The sequence below is a fragment of the Seriola aureovittata genome, chromosome 16, assembly GCF_021018895.1.
Source record: "Seriola aureovittata isolate HTS-2021-v1 ecotype China chromosome 16, ASM2101889v1, whole genome shotgun sequence".
Taxonomy (NCBI): Eukaryota; Metazoa; Chordata; class Actinopteri; order Carangiformes; family Carangidae; genus Seriola; species Seriola aureovittata.
This window is the reverse complement of record NC_079379.1, coordinates 25282915-25308981: the sequence shown is the minus strand read 5'-3', so window position 1 is coordinate 25308981 and position 26067 is coordinate 25282915. Positions and strand designations below refer to the sequence as shown.

General features: G+C 41.3%; 2 protein-coding genes across 3 annotated transcripts; one reads left to right on the top strand and one right to left on the bottom strand.

Annotated features, from left to right (window-relative positions):
- The first annotated feature begins 59 nt into the window (after positions 1-59).
- On the top strand, positions 60-22978 carry LOC130183491 (sodium/hydrogen exchanger 3-like). Of its 2 annotated transcripts, XM_056398995.1 has the most exons (19): positions 60-148; positions 1203-1332; positions 2179-2265; positions 8296-8645; positions 15428-15730; positions 16573-16733; positions 17613-17691; positions 17868-18045; positions 18169-18389; positions 18469-18671; positions 18763-18852; positions 19343-19413; positions 19510-19639; positions 19754-19899; positions 20164-20287; positions 20414-20587; positions 20909-20963; positions 21044-21127; positions 21207-22978. In XM_056398995.1, exons 4-19 carry the CDS (start codon positions 8330-8332, stop codon positions 21494-21496), a joined length of 2625 nt encoding a protein of 874 aa, XP_056254970.1. In that variant the 5' UTR covers positions 60-148; positions 1203-1332; positions 2179-2265; positions 8296-8329; the 3' UTR covers positions 21497-22978. The 2 variants fall into 2 exon arrangements, with proteins under 2 accessions (XP_056254970.1, XP_056254969.1); XM_056398994.1 differs by lacking the exons at positions 60-148; positions 1203-1332; positions 2179-2265 and having other exon boundaries at positions 7852-8645.
- olah (oleoyl-ACP hydrolase) lies at positions 22232-25115 on the bottom strand. The gene is made up of 7 exons (XM_056398998.1): positions 24980-25115; positions 24536-24666; positions 24212-24350; positions 24002-24101; positions 23748-23917; positions 23570-23652; positions 22232-23227 (listed from the first exon to the last, which is right to left on the bottom strand). The coding sequence occupies exons 1-7, from the start codon at positions 25000-25002 to the stop codon at positions 23085-23087; spliced, it is 789 nt and encodes a 262-aa protein (XP_056254973.1). The 5' UTR covers positions 25003-25115; the 3' UTR covers positions 22232-23084.
- Between the last annotated feature and the right edge of the window lie 952 nt (positions 25116-26067).

Sequence of the window (26067 nt, the reverse complement as noted above, 5' to 3'; positions counted from 1 at the left end):
AACCTGAAACTAACGTCAAACTAACGTCAAACTAACCTCAAAATAACCTTAAACTAACCTGAAACTAACCTGAAACTAACGTGAAACTAACGTCAAACTAACCTGAAACTAACCTCATCCTATCGCATGTGCGGACCCACAGCATCAGGTAGGAACCATACACATTAACGTACAGTTCAGATCCTGCTCCTCAGGCGCCATTTTTCAATTTGAAACAGAAAGTGGATGTTACACTAAAGTGCGGTCAGGCGGTCAGACCCCCCCCCCCCACATGGTTGTGGCCTCACTAATCTTTTAATAGCATCATTACTTCACTGATGGGAGAAAATCTAAATTAATGTTTTTTAAGTAATACCTTTTTGTAACGTGAGGAAGTGTTAGAGTTGGATTTTCGAAGGAAGACGCGACCTTTGATTTGGGGTAAGAAGCCGGATGCACATCAATGATTTTGAATCCTTACTGATTTTAGATTTCTGAGAAAATACGTTCACTATAACTTATCACTATCTAACCAGTGGCAAGAAATGCATTATCATCTCCCTAAAAGGCTAAGGAGCTGAGTTTACGATAATAACATTATAGCTAGCAACATTAGCTTGCTGTAGCGCTAGCTTGCTAGCTTTAATTCTTCGCTAGTCTAAGCTAACTAACCTTACAAGCTGTTCGGGTCAAATTGTAAAGTAGACAGCAGTAAAAAAAATACTATAAATGTCTTTTAGCCTGAAATTTGATGACTTTTCCTAAAGTGACCCAAAATACACCAAAATGAAAATATTACAATATTTTATACTTTTGTTCGGGTGCTGTGAATGTTTGTACATTGAGGCTGTTCAGGTCAAATCTGACCTGTATCTATTGAAGTGGACTGTAGATCCACAGATATTAGATCTGTGGGTCAGAAGATTATAAAGGTACCTGAGCTGCATCTTCACTGACTGAGGTTCTGGCAGCAGACAGACGGTACTGAGGCCTGGATCTGATCTGGATCTGGTTGTATTATAAATCCCAGCAGTTACAGAATGTTGTTGTCATTTTCACTTTCAATAAAATACATTTAAATCATTATGGCTGTTATGTTTTCATGTCTTAGGTAAAACAGGACATGATATTGTGTGATAGCTGCTCTCTGAAACATTAATTAAGGATTAATCATGCATTAATTAATGTCAGATAGGCTATTTATACATTCTAAATCTTTGCAGCCAGTCGACCCGTAGACATCAGCAGATGCTTTGTATGTTCCCTGTGACGCTTCACCTCAGCCTCCTTCAGCTCCTTGTTGTTGGGCCTCTCTGCCTTCAGGCTGGTTTTCACCAAGTGGATTGAGATCAGGTATTTGACTTAACTAGTCTTTATATTCCACTTCTTCACCTTGGAAAACTGTGGTTGCTTTGGCTCTATGTTTAGGATTATTGTTCTGCTGAATGGTGGAATGTCGTCCAGTGAGTTTTGATGCATTTGTCTGAATGTGAGCACACACACAGAACGCTCCTGTCACCATCAGTCTCATCAATTTATCATCACATCAATAAATTAATCAACATCAAAAATGTACTTAAGTTGAGTAAATATTCACTTTCCACCACTGACACTCTGTTGTGTTCAAGTGTCCCAGCATTAACAACACCCTGAAACTGAAACTGAAACATTTCATTATTTACATCTGTGCTTTTCCTCTGTGGCATGTTAAATGTAGGTTTACAGTTCTAGTAACATCTTCTGTGAAAAAGGTATATATCTATATGTCTGTGTGTTGTATGATACTCTTTGCTCATTAATGGTGATCTAACAAAAAAGACTTGTATATGATGAGCTTATGGGAGTCTCTAGTGGCCATTAGGTGACTTGCATCAGATGAGGGGAAGTTATTCAGATGTGTCATATACTCATTCTGTTATGTTCATTCATAACTGTGATGAAATGAAAACTGGTGAAACCCAATGATTTAACTATTGATTAAAAATGTTTCTACAGTGTGGATTTACACTTTTATATTCTCACAACCTTCTCACCTTTTTTTATCTGATCTTTGTGAGTTTAGCTAAGGAGATATGCAGAAAAATACAGTTTTAATAAAATACACAGAATGGCAAAAAGCATGTGGATACAGGTTTTAGTAAAGCAACCTAACATGAAGGAAATACTTTTTCTAACCTCCTCTTTTGTCTCTTTGAGCAGCATCATGAGTCCAGGCTGAAGTTTTCCTCACAAGGATCAAGACGTCACGATTGAATCGAAGCTCAATGTGCAGCTGAAGTCTTTGAGGTAAGTGAGTTACGAATCCCCAATCTGAAACACTGCCTCTCTGAATCATAGTTTAGACTGATTCATGTTTCTTTCAGAATCTAACAGGTCTTACGTGATTTATTGGGTGTGTCGGTGACACTGTTACAGTTTGTGTGTCAGACTGTATAGAAAGTGTTTATTCATGTTTATATTGTAGGCAATCACCTGCTCTTTAGTTATAATAAATGAGATAAGTTGAGTAATATCAGATTGTGCTCATATCAAAGGTCAGCCTCTGTTGGTTCAACATTTCTGTTACTAACTTGAACTGTAAACTTAGACTCTGTGATGAGAAGCGAAGTCCCTGCAGGTTGCACTGTTTTTATTTAACACCGTCTGTAACTTGACACCACAAACTCTCTGTGGCAGATGAACATGCTGTGACTTTTAAACAGCTACATTCAGTAGTGGGAACAATACAGTTGTATTTGTTGTATTTGTGTAAGTTTCATACTGTTGAACTCTTCTCCACTTTGTGTCAGTACAGTGTTAGATTTATAAAACATTTAAAGAGCAGTCACTGTCAGTGATTAACAATAATCACATTCATGTTGATTTGTTGTACAGGATATCTAGACGTGGTGAAAATCAGTTCCAGTTTCCACAAAGAAAAAAGGCCTTTGAAGTCATTAAAAAGTCTTAATTTCAATTACAAATAACCTCTATAAGTCTATATGAAATATTAAAATAAATCATATTATATATATATATATATGATGATATGATTTGCCTGGTTTTGGCTTCTCCTCGTTGGAGAGCGCTGAAAGAAGAGAAGGGACTGAGACAGACATGGATGACACCTTCCTGCTCCTGGACAGGTTGACATTTGTAAAATATTTGGAGTAGGCTCTGTAGCCATTACATTTACTCCACCTGAATAATAACTCATTATTATCTTGGAACTGTGGAAATCTCTCTGTATTCAACAGTGTTTGTGTAATTACTGTCACTGCCAGAAGGGGGAGACAAGAGTTCAACACTGCAGATTTAATGATTAATTAAGGATATTAAGTGGAATTATTGTTACATAATGATGGAAAGTACTGAAAAGATAATTAATGTCATGTGCTGCTGGTTTTCATTGAAGTCATTCATGCTTTGGCCAAAAGGACCGTGAAATAGTTATTAAATGTGATTCAATATGTGATTAAAAATGTCTTTAAAAGTGTTAAAGTATTAACTGAAGGAACTCTGCAGAAACTGTGTGGTAAAAGTTCCATTCTGATCTCCTGCCATGTTTTCCATATTGCACAACAGAAAATACTCCAGCAAAGAAACATTCATTTACAATAGTTGAATATTTGTTATCAAAGGAGAAAACACTGAGTAACTGAGCGAGTTTATTAATAGATAAAGGTTAAATCAGTCAATGACGTGTTGTCTGGAGCAAACACTGATCCAAATGTTAAAACATGTAAAAGATGACGATGACAGGAATGAGGAAAATACCAGATGGGTGTTGTTTTCTTTGTGTCTGACTCTCACTGATGTTTCTTCCTCTCAGTGACTCAATAAAACTTCCCCATCACATAACAAGCTAATCTGTACTAATAACATATATAACTGTTTAACATTTAACTATAACAGTGATTATAACTTATATGTTTTAGAGTTTGAGTCAGTGTGTTCCTACTTGATAACATCCCTGAGAGAGGCCTCCGACTAATGATTATTTTCATTATTGAATGATCTGTGGATTATCTGATCAATGTGTTAATCATTTAGTCGATAAAATATCATAAAATAATGATAAATAATGATAAAGTTCAATGTGACATTTTGAGAAATCTTGTTTTATCCAACCAACATTTTAAAACAAAAGATTTTCCTTTTACATCGACATAAAACAGAGAAAAGAAGGAAATCCTCACAGGTAAGAACCTGGAACCAGAGAATATTTTATTTAATGCAGAGATCTGCAGCAGGAGAGATACAGGCAGCAGCTCACCCAGAGGTTCAGAGAATATCGTCTGTACAAACCATGGAAACATGAACTTTAAGCAACTTCAGTCAGTAAATCTGCTCCAGGTGCAACTAAATCAAACACAAAACCATCATCTGTCAGTTGTCAGTCAAAACTTCAGATTTTCCAGTATTTTGTTTTGAGAGCAATGATCTTCAAAACCAGTGACATCCCATAATCCTCAGCTGTACTTTGTGTTTAGTGCTAATTAGCTAATGTTAGCATGAAGACACGCTAAACTACAAATGTTATACCTGCTAAACATTAGCATGTTGGCTTGTTATTATGAGCATGTTAGCATTGGTAGCTCATGGTGTATCAGTGTAGCCTCACAGAGCTGCTGTCGGCTTGATAAATGATTTAAATAATTGTCATAATTGGGTTTTTTTCAGTTTCTGTCAGTTGATTAATTGATTGTCTCAGTTCTAGTTGTCAGGAAAAATGAATCATGATTTCCTGCAACTGTGACTCTGTAATTCTGACGGCATCATGTTGAGCTCGTTCTTTTATTTATTCCAAAACCCTCATGGCGGTCTGTAGCGAGTCTGATCTAGTTCCTCCCAGCTTCGTCCTGTTGATGACTAACCTCAGAGATCAAGACACAATCAGAGCACTTCTTTGTTGATGGCTGCCCTCACAAAGACCCTGATTACCACTGACCTTAGATACGAGTCTCGGACTTTTCTAAAGGCAGGGCAGCAATCGATGCAGCCAGTTTACTCATAAACTGTCAACAGAGATGCCATGCAAGCAACTTCCTGAAGTCCATGCTGGTGTCCAGAGGAGAAAATGACTCTGCAGGTTTCAGTGTGGTTGAATAGAAACAGGGCGAGGAAATAGGGGAATGACACGTGTGATTTTGGTCCTGGTTGTTTTTTAGTGAGTTGAAGATCAGTCATCAGATTATAAGGTAATTAAGAAGGAAGTTTGGTCATGCTACAAAGAAGAAGTAATTAGATGTTGGAGCGAATCCAGGAAAAGAAATCCTGAACTTTTCCTGGTTTTATTGCCTGAACATCCTGGATGTTCTGCTCTTTTAGTTTTAACTGCTGCTGTTATTTAATAGGAATCTGCAGATGTGGGTGTGGATGCATCCTGCTGACATGTCCTATACAGATATGAAGACTAAAGAGTTCAGTCTGTCTTTTATCAGTGAAAAGGCAGATACACCAGACATCCTTGTTAAGTATAGTGCTGTCTTTCCATGTGTGTCTAGATTAAACACAAAAACCAGGAAATGAAGTTTAAGGGAAAGATGTATATAAACACCTTCTGTTGTGTAAATGTGTTCTTTGTAAAATACTGGAAAAACCCTTTTCTCAGTCCTCAGATAATGATCCGATTAATACAGACAGAAGGAGTGAATGAAGGATCTTAGGGCTCCTGCCAGTGAGAACAGCAGCTGTTTAAATTGTAACTAGAGGGGTTGCGACTCGCGGAGATAAACCGTGATTAACGACTCATGGAAAAGAGACGGCGCGTCCAAACTAGGGTTCATTTACTAGTCTCTGTCACCTAAACACACAGGGATAGTGGCAATGAAGGGTCAACACAGTTTTTGTTGTGTAGTCTGGCAGGGGAGGGAGAGGATGTCGGGGGTGCAGGCGCTTCTTTTCCAATAAGGGAGACAAACGGGTCAAACGGCCTTCCCGTCCTCATGTCGTCGGACACTTCCTGTACACGTTTGTTAGCGCAGCAGGTGGATGCAATAATCTTTCTAATGTGGAGACAAGCACCAAAGTTGGTATGTTTATTCTTCTTGGGCCATTAATTTGAAATTTCAAGATGGCTGCCATATGGGAGAATTTTCCCCACGGGACAGATTTCAGTGATTTTGCACTTTAAACCTGTTTTAGACTCTCAAATTTTTATTTGTGCGATTTCTAAAATGTAATGTAAAAAATTCTTCATGAAACACAATGTTTTTGCATTTATGACGAATGATGAACCAAAAGTTCTGTAGGAGTCGACAGTCTACGTGTTTACTTGTCTTAACTTAGCTATCAAGGCTAACTCGCTAGCACTAGCCTAGTTAGCAAGCTTTTTGTGAGTAATATTTTTGATGTAATGTACTTTTAATTTTTAATAGTGTACTAAATTTCTACATAATTAAAATGTTTGATTTGACACCTGGATTATTCATATGAGAAAATGGTGGATGAACTTGTGGATGCCAGAAATGGCGGCCATCTTGAATTCTCGAGTGGCTAACGTGTTTTATGGAGTAATACCTGAGGAGGATGTGTGCTAAGTATTTGAAAGATTTCCCTGAAATATGCAGTTAACAAAGCAAATTAACACACTTCATAAAATAAGTTTAAAGACTATGATGGATGTTAGACATCAGATTATATCAGTTTATAGGTTTAAATCTAGCTATAACTAATGCAGCCTAATACAACAATCCTGTAACAAACCCTCCTCCATAATAATAATAATAATAATAAACTTTCCCTACAAGAGATGTGGCTCAAAGGCTCAAACTACAATAAAAAAATCTAAGACAGTAGATGATAAAATATGTAAATGAAAATAAAAACAGAAACCAGTGAGAAAAATAAAATATGAGAGAATGAATTAAATTAGTTAAATAAAGAGGTTTTCAGCTGTATTCCATAGCTTTGGAGAATAATTAGAAAAAGCTGCACTGTCTATTTTCTTGTGCGTAAAATTGTTGATGGTTAAAGGGAAGTTGATTCAACTCGACGGTCGTTTTGGAGGCTGTAGTTTGTGCTGCTTTATGCTGAGAGGTGTTTCTAATATTTTGTCCACCGTGTTAAACTACATTAGTTTTAGGTGACAGAAACGTCTGCAGCTGCAGTTTGAGTGTGACTGGGATCTTTGTTGGATCTCTCCCTCCTTGTTTCCTGTCATCTCTCCACTATTGTTATCTAATGAAGACACAAATAGAAATACCCTCTAATATAAGAATATATAATAATATCCAATAAAACAACCAAAAGAAAAAGGTATCTCGTTGCAGTTTGGTCACCGTTCCTTAGACTTTATATCTGAACCACTTAAAGTGAAGATGATGATGTGTGTGTGTGTGTGTGTGTGTGTGTGTGTGTGTGTGTGTGTGTGTGTGTGTGTGTGTGTGTGTGTGTGTGTGTGTGTGTGTGTGTGTGTGTGTGTGTGTGTGTGTGTGTGTGTGACTCTGAAAGGTCAGAGCGGAGCAGGAAAGTAGTAAAATCTAAAATACATTTACTGTAAGAAGCTGCAGTGACGTCAGTGTGCTGCTTCAGTGTTTGGATCAATGTCTGTGTTGGATTGATTTTCCTCTTTTGAACCGTTTGCTTAAACAATCGACGATATCTCAGAAAAAAAAAAGCAAATATCTGGAATTTTTTTCTTAACTCTTTTCCTGTTTCATCATCTTGTCACCTGTAAGATTTGACCCCCCCCCCCCCCCCCCCCCCCCCCCCCCCCGTGGGTCCTGTCTGGAACATAAAGGTCATACACAGAGGAGGTCATGGACAAAATCAGGAAAACAAATGTAGAAGGTAAAAACAAGTGGAATTTTCCTTTAAATGGAGAAAGTTATCATCTGTATAAACTTCAACCAAAGAAACAATAGTCATTTAAATTAGTTTATAAAAGTATTTAAGTGAAGTAAGTGCTTCTGAAATTTAACATGAGTGAAAACAGGCTTATCAAACATTCACAGCAAATAAAGAAAGGACAATAAAGGACAATTAATTCTGCCTTTGAGTGAAGTGGTCGAACGAGCTGGTCTGGGTACAAAGTGGGAGGAGACAGACGAGCATCAGGATGGGCTGAGCCTCACCTGTAAAAAAAGAACAGTATCACCTGCAGAGAGAGAGCCTTCACTCTCTTCACCTGGACAGGTAAAGATGTGGACGTATTTGAGAACAGAGTGAAACAGCTGGCGGAGAGAGAGATGAATGAGACTGAGGTCCACAGTCTGAGGTCGACCTGACTCTTTAAATCACTGTTGCCGAGCAGTTTGTGAAAGTTTTTTTTTCAAACATGTCATCCACTTGGCGATTTGCACTTTTTCTTACCGTGTTGCTGATGGCGTCCAGAGGCCCGAGCCTGGCCAGCGAGGAGGGGGGCGCCATGGTGAGAGGTGACCATGGCAACACCATCTGGAACAGGACGGACTCAGGCCACGACACGACCGGAGACACCAGTCATGGGGACAGTGGGGACAGTGGACATGATGATGGTGGACAAGGTGACAGTGGACATGATGACAGTGGACATGATGATGGTGGACAAGGTGACAGTGGACATGATGATGGTGGACATGATGGCGGTGGACATGGAGAAACGCCCATCACCACGCTGCCTATCGTGACCTGGAAGTGGCACCATGTGTCCACCCCGTACCTGGTGGCTCTGTGGATCCTGGTCTGCTGGCTCTGCAAACTCAGTGAGTCCCACCCTGTCCTGTCCTGTCCTGTCCTGTCCTGTCCTGTCCGGGGGGGGGGGGGGTCTGTCTGTATATATAAAACATTTAATGGATGTTTGCGATGAAGCAGCTGCAGTGTGAAGAAAACAAAACATAGCAGCAGATAAGTGATATGGCAGAATGTGGTATATTATATATGTATTATATCATTGGATTACTATAACTGATGCATTAACCTCCACGGTGGAACTAGTTTTTACAACCTTCATGCCGTTAGTTGGTTTAATCAAAAATAGTGCATCATATTCTATAATCTGATCACACTCTTAGTGGCCAGTTTATTAAGTACAGCCAGCTAAAGCTAATTCAGTCTAATACAACAGAAGCTTCTAATGTAAAGTTTGTGATGCTGTGTAATTACATGGCCGTGAGGCGTCACTGAGGTTACACTAAAGATTTCCCCCAGAAAAGTGACGTAGAAGAATGAAGTAACTCCGTAAAACAAACTGCACTTTAGTAAAACACCACCACCATGTGTTATTGTGTATGATGATTTTTTGCTGGAAACTCAGTCAAGAAAACAAGTAAAATCAAGTTATTTTATCATACATACATAGTTTTACTGTTTCCATGGAAACTGTTGATTTGATGCCATTAGCACTTGTGATACCTGTGATCTCATCCTCCCGTTGATTTTGCAAGAACTTCACCAGGTGAACTTTGGTCACTAAGGTCTTTAGAGCAACAGTTTAACCGACTTTAAGGGATTCCTTAAGTTTAAGACCAAGATAAGGAGAAACGCTTAAATACACAAGAAGACGTGTTTTCTGACTTTGCTGTGATTGGACAAACGTCCCCTGTGAAACTCTGAGCTGGACGTTGATGGAGGGACAAACAGCTCGACCTTCTGTCAGACTGAAGCCTCCGAACTGTTGTGATCACAGAACGTTGTCATTATCATTTCATGTGTACACAACAGAACCTAATGGGTGGTAGCAGTGTGGACAATGTAAATGTGTGTGTGTGTGTGTGTGTGTGTGTGTGTGTGTGTGTGTGTGTGTGTGTGTGTGTGTGTGTGTGTGCACCTCAGCTGTCATAAATATGGGACTGTGGTTTTCTGGATGTGATGCAGGAAATGACTGATTAATGGATGAAAACAGACACATCAGCTGATGTGTTACAGTTGACGTGTCCGTGTGTGAGTCCGTGTGTGAGTCCGTGTGTGAGTCTGTGTGTGAGTCCGTGTGTGAGTCTGTGTGTGAGTCCGTGTGTGAGTCCGTGTGTGAGTCCGTGTGTGAGTCCGTGTGTGAGTCCGTGTGTGAGTCCGTGTGTGAGTCCGTGTGTGAGTCCGTGTGTGAGTCCGTGTGTGAGTGTTACACAGTGTTTGTACTGACAGTGACCCGTCAGACGGATTATTAGTGATAACACAGAAACGTGTTCCTGATGTTTAAGCAGCGACAAACCTTTTGTGTTTGGAGTTTTTGTGGAAATAAATGTCTCCAGATTTTACTGATTGACAAGGTTAAACACTAATTTATATTTTATTTATTTTTTGTGGCTTTTTTGCTTTTATTTTGCCTTTGTTTTAAAAATAAAAATAATTACTGGATAAACTGAACGATGACACAGTCCATCAGATAGTTTAGTTGATGGACTAGATTATTAATACACTGATCAGATAATCCAGAGATCATTCAATTATGAAAATAATCATTGAAATATGCAAATATATATCAAATATATAATCACTGTTAGAGGTTTATGTTAATAGGTTTTTCTTTATCATCGTCTCAATGAGAGAGAGAGGGAGAGAGACAGAGAGAGAGAGGGGGAGAGACAGGAGAGAGAGACAGAGAGGAGAGAGAGACAGGAGAGAGAGGGGAGAGAGAGGGGGAGAGAGGGGGAGAGAGGGGGGGGAGGGGATGACCCACAGGTCGGACTAATCTTACCTGTCCATGCTCTACCAGGTGAGGCAGCGACCTGAGGTCAGACACTTGGTCTCTTACTTAAAGTTGATTTGCTGATTTGAAAGTAGATTTTTAAAACAATTTTCTTAAAAACAATGAAGTAGAATCACGTCCTCGTGGTCGTATCCCTCCGCCACTCACACTAGTTCCAGGTCACAACGTTTTGTGAGATCACACTGACCTTGACCTTTGACCTTTGACCACCAAAATCTACTCAGTTCATCCGTGAGTCCTGGTGAGTGTTTGTGCCAAATCTGAAGAATCAAGGTGTTTCTGAGACATCGTGTCCACGAGAACGAGACGGACAGACGGACGACCTGGAAACAAAATGGCCGCTCTGACTGTCGCCGCTGCGGAGGAAAAGCTTCAGTTTATCAGTGTTCACACTTGAAGCTGTTCAGACAGAAACACAGGAGCTGTGCAGAACACAAACATCAGCCAGGGGTCAGAGGACACATCTGGAGCGTTCACTAACACTGACTCTTACAGAGCTGAGGAATGTTTGTTTGTTCAGTCCGGACCTGAGGCGGGAAACATGAGCAGGTACTTCACTTTAAAGTTCAGCAGTGATTCATGTACAACAACATAAAGTTACATAAATCATATGTTCCCAGTATGAATGTTGACTTTAGAGACACTCGTCACAGTTTGTTGAAGTGCAGACAAAGGCTCCAGTTTTCCTCGGCTCTTATTTCCTCTTGACAGAGTCACAAAGATTTCTTTCTCTGCGTCAGGTGAGTGTGCAGGTGAGTGTGCAGGTGACTGCAGGACAATGGAAACTAATGCAGGTTCCCGTATAAGAGAACTTCTTTCTCCTGGTTCAGTCAGTGAGTTCACATTAACTCCTCCGGTCCGACCTCCTATAACCCTATATATGATCTTATAGAATCACATCAGGAAGTTTATTTTAATTCCTCTCCGCCAGCGACAGTCAGAGCAGCGGCCATTTTGTTTTCAGGTCGTCCGTCCGTCTCGTTCTCGTGGACACGATGTCTCAGAAACACCTTGATGGAACTTCTTCAGATTAGGCACAAACACTCACCTGGACTCACGCATGAACTGATTAGACTTTAGTGGTCAAAGGTCAGAGGTCAAGGTCAGTGTGACCTCGCAAAACACCTTTTAGCCGTAACTCAAGATTTCACAGCAATTCTGACAAAATTTCCCACCGATGGTTCATATTTACTGTGACGCTGGATAAACAGGAAGTGACCTGGAACTGGTCTGAGTGGCGAATGAAAAGCAGCAGGTGAACACCTAAGAATGACAGTAACATTTCTTTATGCACATCTCCTCCCGAGCTGTCGGGTTGGAGGGTGAGGTCAGAGATGACACACGTCACTGAGCAGAAATCGATTTCTTTCTTCATGACAAACCACAACATGATAATCTTTAACTGTAACTGCTGACTCCTCCCAGTGCGGGAGTGACCTCTGTCTGACCTGTGTGTTGCAGCGTGACGTTGACCTCTGTCTCTCTGCGGCTCACAGAGCTGCAGTTAAAGAGCAGCCACTGGCGAGCAGATGTATTAGGTCATTAGTTAATAAGTCGGACCGGGGGAGTTCATGCCTGACCACTGTGCCGCTAAATGTTCTTCTAACTTTGATTTACAGCTTTTAAAACTGCTCGGTGAAAGAAGTGACTTCATTTACCTGATAATACCTTCATATATGAGCCGTTTATGTTGCTGTTAGAGAGACGCACACTCACACCTGTGTTCATATCAAACCATTCCGTCTCACCAATGAGGCCTTTGTCCCTTGTCTCGCTCAGACAGGACGAGACTGTTGGCCAAAGAAAACCAGTCACACATCTTCAGTGAATCAACGCTAACAGGAGTAAACACATCTTATAGAAGTGAACACCCACACTGACGTGTTGGTGTCGGCGGCTCAGACCGGACGTAGCTTCCTTTAAACTCCTGTCGCGGTTATTTAAAGGATAAAGCTGCTGTTATTCTATATTTCACCTCTTGTCCACAGATCCCATGAAAAGACCAACATGTTCATCTCTAAAGACACGTGTGACGCTCGGTCCATGTGTTCCCACTGACGACATAAAGCTTTAAATACAGGTCATGAATACATACTTTGTTGTTTTTATCATTTTAAAAAAGGCTCATTATTTTCCTAAAACAGCTGGCTAGTCAAAAGGAAGTCCTGCATTTTATGGAACTATTTCCTGCTGCGGATTAATACACATTTGGTGTTTTAGTGGGAACAATGTCAAATGTTAACAAATAATGTCTTTATTGAGTTTTCATTTAACCGTCATTAGCATTATTATGTCACCTATTAAACAAAATATTCATCAGTTTATTGTTGGTTTTGTTGATGAAGAAAAAATAAAATCACATTCAGATGACATATATTTCATTTAAAATGTCAAAACTTTCATGACAGAACAAAAGTATGAGCTTGTTGTCTGACTCATCGCTGCATCACAAGATCGTAAGAGACTTCTCTCTCAGAGAGTCTTTAACTGGGATTGAGTAACGTCAGCGTCAATCATTACTGAGCACAAAGCTGAGAGACAGCCAGTGGAAATATTCCTCACACACACACACACACACACACACACACACACACACACACACACACACTGAATTTATGTCATGACAAACTTCAGTAGATGTGTTAAAAGACAAACACAGTGAGTGGTGAATGTTTCAAACGTGACTGAATAACTGAGACTTCTTGGACATCCGTTACTCCCACACACACACACACACACACACACACACAACACACACACACACACACACACACACACACACACAGCCTTGGTCACAGAGGAGATACTGTACATATAAAAGGCTGAGTCCAGCGTTCTGCACACCTCTGACCACAGACTGTGGGAGGACACAGAGTCTCAGCCGGACAGAGAGAAGCAGCAGAGGAGGAAGAGGAGGAAGAGGAGTGAATAGATAGTGATAGTAGATGAGAAGGAGTAAGACAGAGGAAGCAGCGATCAGACGTGTGCGGCTCAGTCTGGTCTGAGGTTGAACGAGCGAAGAAGAAGAAGAAGAAGAGCGGCTCTTCTTCTGCTCATTTGATGAGATGAAACTCTGTGGATATGTGCTGCTCTTGCTGCTGGGCTCAGTGCTGCTGATGGGGGGGCCCATCTCAGGGGCCAGGAGGGTCAGAGACCCCCACCTGAATCCACCAGAGTTCAGATCCGACTCGAACCGGACTGACCACGATCACGGCTCCAGCATCACTGAGGTTCCCATAGTGACCTTTAAGTGGCACCATGTGGACAGTCCGTACCTGGTGGCTCTGTGGATACTGGTGGCTGGTTTGGCAAAGTTAGGTATGTAACACATGACGGGAGCTGCAGCGATAGAAAAGAGGTTTAATGATGCAGGTTCACACAGTGAAGCTTCGGCCTGCTGCAGATTCCTCTGTCAAAGATAATGCTGAGCTATTTTTAACACACAACAATGTGAAATAATTACAATGTAGTCCTGTCGCATGCACTCACGCACGCACTCATGCACGCACTCATGCACGCACACACTAATGCACTCACGCTGAGTTTTGTGAGTGAAAGGAAGAATCATACATTATCTAAACTCTCTATTACTAGATAAAACAGATCATTTCGACTAAACCCTTAAAGAAGTTTAAAATAGTTTTGTGCTTTTAAATTAATCTTTTTAGTGACTTTGAAAATCTAGTTTAAAATCTGAAGTGTTTTTTTAAATATTAAATAGTCAAGACTAAATTTAAGTTTAAAGCAACAATTAAAGTTTGAAAAACAAAAACACGCACTATGACTTAAAGTTCGACACTCAGCTGATCTGCTTCATGAAGACTGTGGACGTTGGTTTGATCAGATTTAAGACTTTGAGTCAAATAATATATATATTATATAATATATATATTAAACTCATTGATCCACAGAAATAACCAGAATGATAAAATAATAATAACTTTATTTATACAGAACCTTTAAAAACAGCGTTTACAACAGAGATGAGGAGGACACAGTATAACTCAGTATAAAGATGGTAAGACCATAATAAAATAATAAAGTTTATGTTTATATCATCATCATAGTAAGAAGCTGGTTGATAAAATATGTTTAACCATGAGAATCTACAGTTCAGGAAAAGGAGACATTTTAAATAGTTGAGTGATTTTCTTTTTAATATTGTAAGAGACGGTCGGTGGCGGCGGTGAAGCGTCTGTTATCTCCACTCGTGTTTGTTCCGGAGAACAGAAGACGTCTTCTGTCTCTGTCCATGTTCCTGCTTCAGTACAAACTCCACACACAGTTTTACACTTTGTAAAATCACTCCTCTCATTAATATTCCATCTTAAAACTGGGTGGAGAAGGAATTATATATTACTGTAAACTCTGACCTTTCACCTGCTGTTCAGGTTTCAGATCCTGAGAAAATCATATTGATCTGGTTCCACACACATGAGAAATACTGTGGAACAGAGCAAAGGTTCCTGGACTCACCGGTTAACGACTCTGTTCTCATGGTTGGTGGGTTTCATTATTAAATCGGCGGCACTGACACTTTGTCGGATCATTAGGTCGAGTGGCCTGAAGCAGAAGTCAGTGTTTAGTTCTGCAGAGAGGTTTCTGAACGTCCACACGTCCCAGGTGAGTTAATCATATCCCCAGAACCACAAGTGACACTTTCTCCACCGAGAGCAGCAGTTGATCATTTGCAGATTTTGCCACCTGCAACGTCACAAGAGTTTTAGACTCATGGTTCAGTTACAGTTTAAAATGAATGAAGGTCGACTGACGACGAATCTGAAGATTTTTTCTTATCGTCAATAAAACTTGTTTGTCTTCTCTTCTCCTGTCTCCTCTCAGTCATCGAGGCCAACCACCATGTGACCGACGTGATCCCAGAGAGCGCCCTGCTCATCTGCTTTGGCTTCATCCTGGGGGGGATCATTTGGGGGGCGGACAAGGTGCAGACGTTCAAACTGACGCCGACGGTCTTCTTCTTCTACCTGCTGCCTCAGGTCATCCTCGACGCGGGATACTCCATGCCCAACAAGCTCTTCTTCAGCAACCTGGGGGGCATCCTGGTGTACGCCATCATCGGGACCTGCTGGAACGCCGCCAGCCTGGGGCTGTCGCTGTGGGGGTGTCACAAGGGGGGAGCCATGGGTAAGAGAGACACACAAGTATTCACTTCTGAAGATACGAACATGATACACATGTATATTTACATATATGTTTAGATTCAGTGTGAATTACACTTTCTAAGGATGTCGATATCTCCAGTGTCCATCATGAATAATTATTCAAAAATCTGCTCAAAAATCTTTTAAAAAAAGACCCAGAACTTCCTTGACAATCGTGACATTTTTAAGTTTTCCACAGTATCAAACTGATCCAGTGACACTTGTCTGAACATCCGAGGATACGCTGCAAACACAAACTACTAATACATCATTCAGCATCATTTTCATGGGGTCAAATTACAAATATTTAACAAATTTGGTCTGGTCCCTCCTGGTCTCTCCTGGTCCCTCCTGGTCCCTCCTGGTCTCTCCTGGTCCCTTCTGGTCTCTGGTCTCTCCTGGTCTCTGGTCTCTCCTGGTCCCTCCTGGTCTCTGGTCTCTCCTGGTCTCTCCTGGTCTCTGGTCCCTCCTGGTCTCTCCTGGTCTCTCCTGGTCTCTCCTGGTCTCTCCTGGTCCCTCCTGGTCTCTCCTGGTCTCTCCTGGTCTCTCCTGGTCCCTCCTGGTCTCTCCTGGTCTCTCCTGGTCTCTCCTGGTCTCTCCTGGTCTCTGGTCTCTCCTGGTCTCTGGTCTCTCCTGGTCCCTCCTGGTCTCTCCTGGTCTCTGGTCTCTCCTGGTCTCTGGTCTCTCCTGGTCCCTCCTGGTCCCTCCTGGTCTCTGGTCTCTCCTGGTCTCTCCTGGTCCCTCCTGGTCTCTCCTGGTCTCTGGTCTCTCCTGGTCCCTCCTGGTCCCTCCTGGTCTCTGGTCCCTCCTGGTCCTGGTGTGTAGGGGACCTGGACATCGGTCTGCTGCAGTACCTTCTCTTCGGCAGCCTGATTGCTGCTGTCGACCCTGTAGCCGTCATCGCTGTGTTCGAGCAGGTCCACGTCAACGAGGTCCTCTTCATCATGGTGTTCGGAGAGTCGCTGCTCAACGACGGCGTGACAGTGGTTCGTATCCCATGATGCACTGCTGCTGCTGCTGCTGCTGCTGCTGCGCTTCACTTTCCCTCAGCAGGTTGAGTTTGCTGAGACGTCCGTCACTCTGAGACATGAAGTGTGAAGAATGTAAACACTCACACTTCAAAGTGACGACCTTTAGCCTTACTGAGGTCTCGTCACCTCGTCTGAACTTCATCCCTCAATCAATCAATCAGTCAATCAATCAGTCAATCAATCGGCTCTTGAGTAACTGAGTATTATATTCCTTATTTATGTGTAGAGTCACTAACCCTGCCAGTGAGGAGTGGCGGCAGCACCGAGGCGTTACTGTGAACTTCCACTCGTTTATCACCTGTGAAGTCGATCAATAACCAGCTACATGAGGATTATACTTCCACTTATTCAAATACTTGTTTCATACTTATGTTTGCAAATTTCAAAACACATGGAGGTCAAATAAGAAACAGGGTGGTTTTATTTAAGTTTTTAAATGATGAATTGATTTTAAACAGAGATCCTCAGAAAAAAGCTTTTATTGTTCATATTATTAATTTTGTTCATATTATTATTTATTTCATTTACATTTGACTTTTTTGAAGTTTTATATTTGACTCGTGAAGTACTTTGTTACTTGTATTGATTTGTTGATTGTATTGACTGTATATAAATATTATTATTGATATTATTATTATTATTATAGTCTTATAGTCTTGAAGAAACCAAAGAGGAAATAAAAAAATAAAGGAGCAGAAATACAGAAATAGGAAGAAAGCATTTGAATGAATGGATATAAGTCAATAATAGGATTAAAGTATCTATGTCATAACTTTATGTTCTTCTTCCTCTGACAGACAGAACATGAACACACTCTTCTTCTTCTTCTCTCAGGTTCTCTTCAATGTGTTTGACGCGTTCGTGTCGCTGGGAGGATCCAAGATCGACGCCGTGGAGATCATTAAAGGAATCGGTGAGACCTGGTTCATTAACAGTCGGGGAGTCAGGAGACACTCCTGGGGTTCGGTTGTTTATCTGCACAGATCTTTACTTTGGATAAAAGTGTCCATTAAATAACATGTAATGTAAGTTATAGTGGATAACATGAGAATAACTTCTCATACATGTGTCGTCTCTCTCTCTCTCCAGTTTCCTTCTTCGTGGTGGCGTTCGGCGGTTCCCTCCTGGGTTTTGTATTTGGTCTGTTGATCTCTCTTCTGACCAGATGCACTAAAAACATCCAGATCATTGAGCCGGGCTTCATCTTTGTCCTGGGATACCTGTCCTACCTGACGGCTGAGATGCTCTCCCTGTCCGCCATCCTCTCGTAAGAGCTCCATGACAGAGGACCTACTTGGTTTTATTATATCTGCATCACATGTCGCAGGATTTAAACAAGGAGACATTTAAATATATTTCCTTTCAGTGATTTTGTGTTTTTCTTCTGCAGGATCGTCTTCTGTGGAATTTGCTGTCAGAAATACATCAACGCAAACATGGACGAGAGTTCGGTCAACACAGTCAGATACGCCATGAAGGTTCTCGCCAATGGGTCAGAAACCATCATCTTCGTCTTCCTCGGCATCTCGGCCATCGACAAGTCGATCTGGGTGTGGAACACCGGCTTCATCCTGCTCACGCTCCTCTTCGTCATCGTGTACAGATGCATCGGTGAGACTTTGTGTTCATACTCGGAGGTCAGAGGTCACGAGACAGATTGTGATTGTGATTGTGTGTTTTTTCACTACAGGTGTCTTTGTCATCACCTGGATCCTGAACAAGTTCAGGCTGGTCCCCATAGGCTTCATAGACCAGGTGATTCTGAGCTACGGTGGCCTGCGAGGGGCCGTGGCGTACGGCCTGGCTGTGATGTTGGACGAGAACAAGATAAAAGAGAAGAATCTGATGGTCAGCACCACTCTCATCGTCGTGTACTTCACCGTCATTTTTCAGGTAACTGCAGGTGTGATTGAGCCACATAGTTCATCGGTACATTTGTTTTAATTAAACAACACAGCTTCAGTAACGAAGCTTCCTGTTTCAGGGAATAACCATGAAACCTCTGGTCACGTGGCTCAAAGTAAAGAGAGCTGCACTGTCTGAACTCACACTCGTAGAAAAAGTGCAGAACAAGGTAAAACTCGACATTAAATTTACTTTTTTAAATTTAAATATCTAATTGTACATATTATATTTTACATTATTAATCTTCTTTTAAGTATTTTATATTGTCATTTTGCAGTTTTTCTTTCTTTGTACTGTCACTTTGTACTGCAAATTATCTCGTCTTAGCTCATTTCATCTTATTTCATCTCATCTTCTCATTTTATCTCATCTTATCTCATCTTCTTATTTTATCTAATTTTATCTCATCTTCTCATTTTTATGTCATTTTATCTTGTTATATCATTTTATCTCATCATCTTATTTTATTTCATCTTATCTCATTTTATATTATCTTATTTTGTCTTATTTTATCTCATTTTATCTCATCGTCTTTTATCTCATTTATCTCATCTTATTTTATCTCATCTTATCTCATTTTATCATATTTTATTTTTAACATTTCACCTGTTACAGTTTGTGTCCAGGTGTCACAGAGTCTGTCTCTTCCTGTTGTTCAGGTGTTTGATCACATGCTTGTTGCCATAGAAGACATATCTGGACAGATAGGACACAACTACATGAGGGACAAGTATGTAGAGACACTTTAAATGATTGAACTGGATGAAGTTGTGGTGTGTTTGTGTCTGAATGAAGCTACAGTCATCTCTCTCCTCTGTCTGTGAAGGTGGAATAACTTTGAGGAGAATTGGATGTCGAGGGTTTTGATGAAACCGTCGGCGAGGAAGAACCGAGACTACGTCTTCAACGTCTTCCATCAGCTGAACCTGAAGGACGCCATGAGCTACGTGGCTGAGGTGAGGATCATATGCTGCAAACGTCTGTTGACATTAAAGGAGACGGAGATATTAGATGATCTGCTGGTCAGTAACAGCTGGAACAGGAAGTAAACTCTGGTCTTGTTGGCTCAGGGTGAACGCAGAGGATCTCTGGAGTTTGTCCGAAACGACACGGCGTACGTCGACTTCAAGAAAAAGTTTGGTGATGAATTCTCAGAGGTCATGCCTGACATCATGGCCGACATGTCAGACGACCACGGAGGAACGTCTGTTATGAGGTGAGCGAACACTTCTACAATCACAGGTGAGCTGATGGTGAACAAACTCCTTCATGACTTAAGTTTCAGCTCTGAATTTAAAGATAAATATATTTAATTCTAAAACTACCAAAAGCACGTTGCCTGAAAACTAGAGCTGATCTACTACAGGTCTACTGACCTTAGATCAGCTGCTCAGACGCTGCCACCTGGTGACCAGAAACAGTCAAAGCTTATTTTATAGGAGAAACCTGAACAACGTGTTGATGCTTTGTTTGCCTGTAGGAGAGACCCTGTTCCTTCAGTGAGTCTGGAAATGCACGAGCAGACCATGAACGGCATGAGAGGAGCTGAGGACATCAACACTCACCACCTGCTGCAGCAGCATCTGTACAAGGGCAGGAAACAGGTGAACCTGTTCAGACACATCACAGTGTCATTACACCCTCTGAACTCAAGACTAATAAAGTTTGAGTAACGAGTCTTCTTGTCCTCTTTGTCCTCACATCCTCGTCCCTTCCTCTCTGATCTGCAGCACCGGCACCGATACAGCCGGAGCCACTTTGATGTCAACAAAGATGAAAACGAGGTGCAGGAGATCTTCCAGAGGACCATGAGGAGCCGTCTGGAGTCCTTTAAGTCGGCCAAGATGGGCGTCGCTCCGCCAAAGACCATCTCCAAACACACAAAGAAAGAGCCGCAGCAAAAGGTCAGAGCCTCCGATCATCATCACACAGATCGAGCTCAGTGTGGAACTTCAGTGTTTTATTGGCTGCAGATTCTGAAAGTGAAATCTGGCATTGAATGAATGGATTTGTAATTGTTAGATAGTACTAAAGTATATAAGTACCTATAGTATTTAAATAACTGTCCATTTTAACATTCTTGGTTTCTTTCGTTCAATAAAATATACAGAAAATATTTATCAAAGTAAGTTATTACAGAAGCATCAGCTCAAATAATTAAATCCCTTTTGTTTCTCAGCTTTAAGATGTAATTTATAAATTTAAAACTTCTCTTCTTTCTGCAGATGCCAAATGGAAAATCACTGGACAAGAGTAAAAGCTACCACTCTGGTGATGAAGGTTTGTGTCTGTGTTTAACCATTAATAAACTTCATAAAACTTCATGAGCAGCCTTTTAAAAATCATTTTTTCTCGTCCAGATTTCGGGTTCTCGGAGGGCGACAGCGCCTCTGGCTACGACGCACCGGGTTCGTTCCCCATGAGAGTCACCTACAGAGCAGGAGGTAAATAAATCCATCACCTCGCTCTCGTGTCTTTAACCTCAGACCTTCAGCACTGAGTCGCTCTCTCTGTTTCATCCAGCTGGAATCGAGAACCCCGCCTTCATGGCCGACATGGACCCGATGCAGATCCCTCCGTGGCTGGCGGAGGCGGAGCTCGACAGCAGCACGGTCGCTCCCTCGCAGCGAGCTCAGGTGAGGTTGCCATGGACGCCCAGCAACCTGCGGCGCCTGGCCCCCCTCCGCACCAGCACCCGTTCCACAGACTCCTTCATGCTGGCCGACGCTCCCGCCACGCAGCAGAGGGACGGCGAGGAGCTGCCGCCTCCTCCACCCCCACCTGCTTCTAAAAGAGACGGTGACTGCATGTAGCAGCATCCTGACCCCCCCACTTCACCCCCCTGTGAGGAGCCGCCACAGACTCAAAATACTGACGAGGGAAAGTTTTCTTCTCAGTTTAATCTCAGTCTCAGGTTTTCAGATGAAACATTCACAGTCCTGTGACCTCTGACCTCTGCTCTTCAGATCCAGCTCCTGTCGCTCTGACGTCACCCCCCGCTGAGAGCTGCAGGTGAAGGTGAGACCGTGTATTCACCAGCTCCTGTTGAACATTGTCATGTTTCATAGTCAAGCATCTAAACACTGTCAATCAGTCCTGGGGGACCTTCATCCTGATGTGATGCAAAAACCTCTGCAGATATTTATCGGTTGTGTTTGCTTATAAAGATGATAAAAGATTTAATTTAGAGTGACATGAAATCAATTCCAAAGCTATGATCTGAATCTTTGTGTGTTTTCTCATGTGTCAGAAACTTGACGTCGAATGTTGAACTTGAAGATTAAAAACATTGTAAAAATGTGACTTGTATGATAAAGAGATTATATTTATTCACAAATGAAGTTTGTAATGTATGGACATGTCCACCATCTCAGATCTGTGCACATGCAGCTGTTTCTAACATTTCATTTACCTCCAACAACGAACACTTTGACCGGGTTTAGTTTTTAACTGTATGTGTTTTAAAATGTGGATTTAGAAATAAAAATGAAGAAAATATGTCTGTGCAGTCGATTTTATGGCATATTAACTAATAAAAATGCAAAGAATCATTTCTTAATCTTTTAATAAGTAGTGGCTTGAATACAGGTCAGGATGACGTCATCCATTTTAATCTTTAAAAACACTTTTTTTTAAATAAGCCTGAAAAATATTACTACTCATGTTTTCCAGCGTTTGCGCCTGTGAACATTAAATTCAGTATCATGTTGGATAAAAGACTTTTTGACTCTAAACTCTAAAGAGTTTCCGTTTACAAGAAGCTGAAACGGTTCAAGACATTTAATCTGCCATTTTATTCAACCCTCTGATACGACTCATCAAAGCGTCTCCTGCAATAGCGCCCATAGTACCGGACCTTGGTTGTCATGGTTACCATTATAAACACGCGAATGTGCCGAGTTTGGCGTGCCGATCGTTGCCAAGGTTACTATAGTAACGGTCATGGCCTGGTTACGTTTTTGAAAAGATCGTGATTTGGGTTAAAAGTAAAAGTACTTCCTCAACGTTAGACGATCTCTGTTGTCATGGTTACAGTACCAACAACGAACGCTCATGGACAATAGAAACAACATGGGAATCGAACACCGCTCACTCTGTCTCTCTTTATACTACGTCACTGACACTTTTACCCTTTGGTCCTGTCATCATTACTACGACCACTAGATGTCGCCTAGCAACAAAACCTAACTATGATGTCATAACAAGCTGCTGCACAGACGACCTGTGGGCTCGTTTCTCAGTCACAAGTTGGTTTGACAAAACAAAATGAATTAAAAAATGTTTTTTTTTTTTTTTTTTAAAGAAAAACTAATTAATTAATCAAACAATTAAATCCATCACAATGAATTAGTAAAACAACATGAAGTCATTAGACTCGGTGCAGTAATTGTCCATATTTCATTATAAATAGTCCATTTCTGATGTTTCCAGATGTTTTGTGACGTAGTCTAATAAAACTTTCTCATTCCCAGAATCCTTCAGGTAAAAGTGAGATCCATCCAACATCCTGGTGGTGAAATCTCCTGACGTGATGTCTTTCCAAGCTGTTGATCAAAATAAACGAATATCATTAATTACATTCAGGAATCATGAATGACACGTCAGCCGACACAGCTCGGCCTGTTGTCTGATCCGTCTGGAACAGTTTTAACTTTGTGTCTTTGCTCTGAGGCAGTTTCTGAAGTGAACTGTTTGAATTTGTCACTAGATCAATAATATTCCAGCTCCTCTACAGTCCAGCTTCACAAGCTGCTGATGTTTTTAACTAAAAATGAATTTGTTGAGACCTAAAGTTCCACAGTTACTGACACTGAGGATCCTGAGAGCGACATCAGCACCGTCCATCATCAGGTGGAGTGAGTGTAATGAATCATCAGATATCTGACCTTGTAAATCATGAGGGACGTCTTCTTTTCCATCGAAACATGTGACCGGGCAGGACAGGAGTGGAACGTCCGGCTTCTCACACCTGCAGTGAAGACACAGACTCCTCCCACTGAATCTCACCTTGATTAAAATGAATGATTAGCATGAACGAAGAAACTAACAGAGATGTCAGCCGACCTGTAGTTCTCCACCACGTGCAGGTCGGCCTTCAGGGCGGGAAGGAAGAGCTTCAGGACTTCAGGGTTGGACAGAAGTTCAGGAGGAGTTCCTCCAATAGACATCAGCCACTTGAGAAAATCCTCATCCGACAACTCGCTCCTCTTCGGGGCTTTGATACGAGTCTCTGACTGAAACACAACACAGGATTATAAACACCAAACCCTCGTGTTCATTTAAAGAGTCTAAACTATAAATTAGAGAAATAAACTTACATGAGGTGCAGAGGCTCCAGAGAGGAAGATGTGAACCGGCTCCAGGTTGTGGATTTTCTTCAGAGCGTCTGCTACAGCGAAACTTGTGAAGGCACCAAAACTGAGACAGAGGAGGAAGCAAACATGTCTTAATATAAAAAGAAAGCTGGAGAAGAGCACGGAGACAGTGACAGATACGATGTTATTCATAAAGCTTTATTCTGATCATACCTGTGGCCGAAGAGAGCAAACGGCTTCTCTTTCAGCACCGGTAACAACACTCCAACAACCTCGTCCACAATCTGCTGCATGTTGAGAAAGAACGGCTCTTTGGCTCGACTCTCTCTGCCGGGAAGTTTGACAGCGAACACTGACAGTGACAGGAAGCGTGTGAAAAACATTTCCAGCAACATGGCTTCACAAAGACGTATCGATCCTGACGTTAAACTCTCACCTTCCCAGAGTGATGGGTATTTTTCCACACACCTGAGAAATGGTGAATACTGAGTAAACAGCAAAGTGCATCTCTTGAATAACACCCTCCAGGTGTGTTACCTTCAATGGAGCTGTTGAGGACGTTTCCCCAGCGAGCGTAGTGTATGGACCCTCCACCTGCCCAGGGGAAGCAGATGAGCCGGGCCACAGCGTCCGGCCTTTTCTGGAAACAGTTGATCACCTTCTCCATCCTGAGGTAACATGAGATAAGATATTCCTTTATTAATGTCACAGCAGCAAAGTGACTGTACAAGAAAGAAAATAACTGCAAGATGTCAGTAACAAATACTAAGACAGATAAATAATGGTAATAATAACATCATATGTACAAGTCAATATTTACAAAAATTTACAAAAAAGCAGCATATAAGAAAATCCAGGGCTGATCCACCTCAGTTTGGACTGTGGTTCTGTTCAGCAGCTGAACACACAGACTGAGCTGAGGCTTTTCCAACAGAACTGATGAATTCAATCTAAGGTGAATTATTAAATATGAAATCACACCTGTTTGATGCTGGAAGCTCCATTAACTTCTCCTCAGAAAACTGTGGCACCTCCTCATGTTGGAGTGTAACACTTCCTGGTTGTTTTCTTCTATGGTTTATATTTGGAGCTGCTGTAACATTATGTCTGTGGATTCTGGAGACATCTACAGTGTGGAGTGTGAATCTTCCTGACAGGATGGAAATCATCCGCATCAGTTTTTACACGTATTCATTTCTGTCATACTGTGATACGTGTTCTTCTGACGGCTTGATGGACAGGTTACAACACCTGAAATACAACATATTATCTCAAACCATGACGCATGGAATCTAAAAAAAAAAGTTTTTAGGAAGTGACGTTGTTTTCTGTAGTTGGTATTTCCTGACGGATTTCCCTCGGTTGTAGAGGAGGAGGAGGAGGGACAGACAATCTGTCAAGTTACACAGAGATAGTCAGGATTATACCGGAAATCACACAGCAGTCCCTGTCCAAATAAAAGCCAAGAAGCGTTCAGGTCATTTACTAAAAGCAGCAACACCCGGGTGTGAAAATACAGAATTTCAAGTCAAAGTTGTGTGGTACAATAAATCCCTCTGAGATATAGTGGATCAGAATATAAAGTATGATCAAATGGAAATACTCAAAGTTCAAAATTATACTATTATAATTTCATAATTATACTACTCAACTCTGCAAACCAAAAATGATTGACCAAAAAAAAGATGGAAGATGGAAATGTCTTACCTGAAAGGAAAATGTGAACATTTGCAGGGAATTTTTAAATTATATATATATATAAGTATTTTTGATCTCAAAATCCCAAAATCTCAAATCATTGTATTGTTACTGCATGATTCAGCCTGTACAATCTGTATGGGACGTGATGAGAAAGTGATAATAGGGATATTGGGAAAACACTGTAAATAGCTACTTTAAGTGATTATTGGAGTGCATATGACAACAAAAAGCAAAAGGAAATGAACAGGAAATTCACTTGGCATCGCAGCTCTAAAACAGGTTTTAAAATATCTGCTTTGCAGAATCTGCCGTAATTTGTCCGTTATGCTTTTGTTTTGAAGGAGCCTTCCGGAAGTCTTACTGTTGTA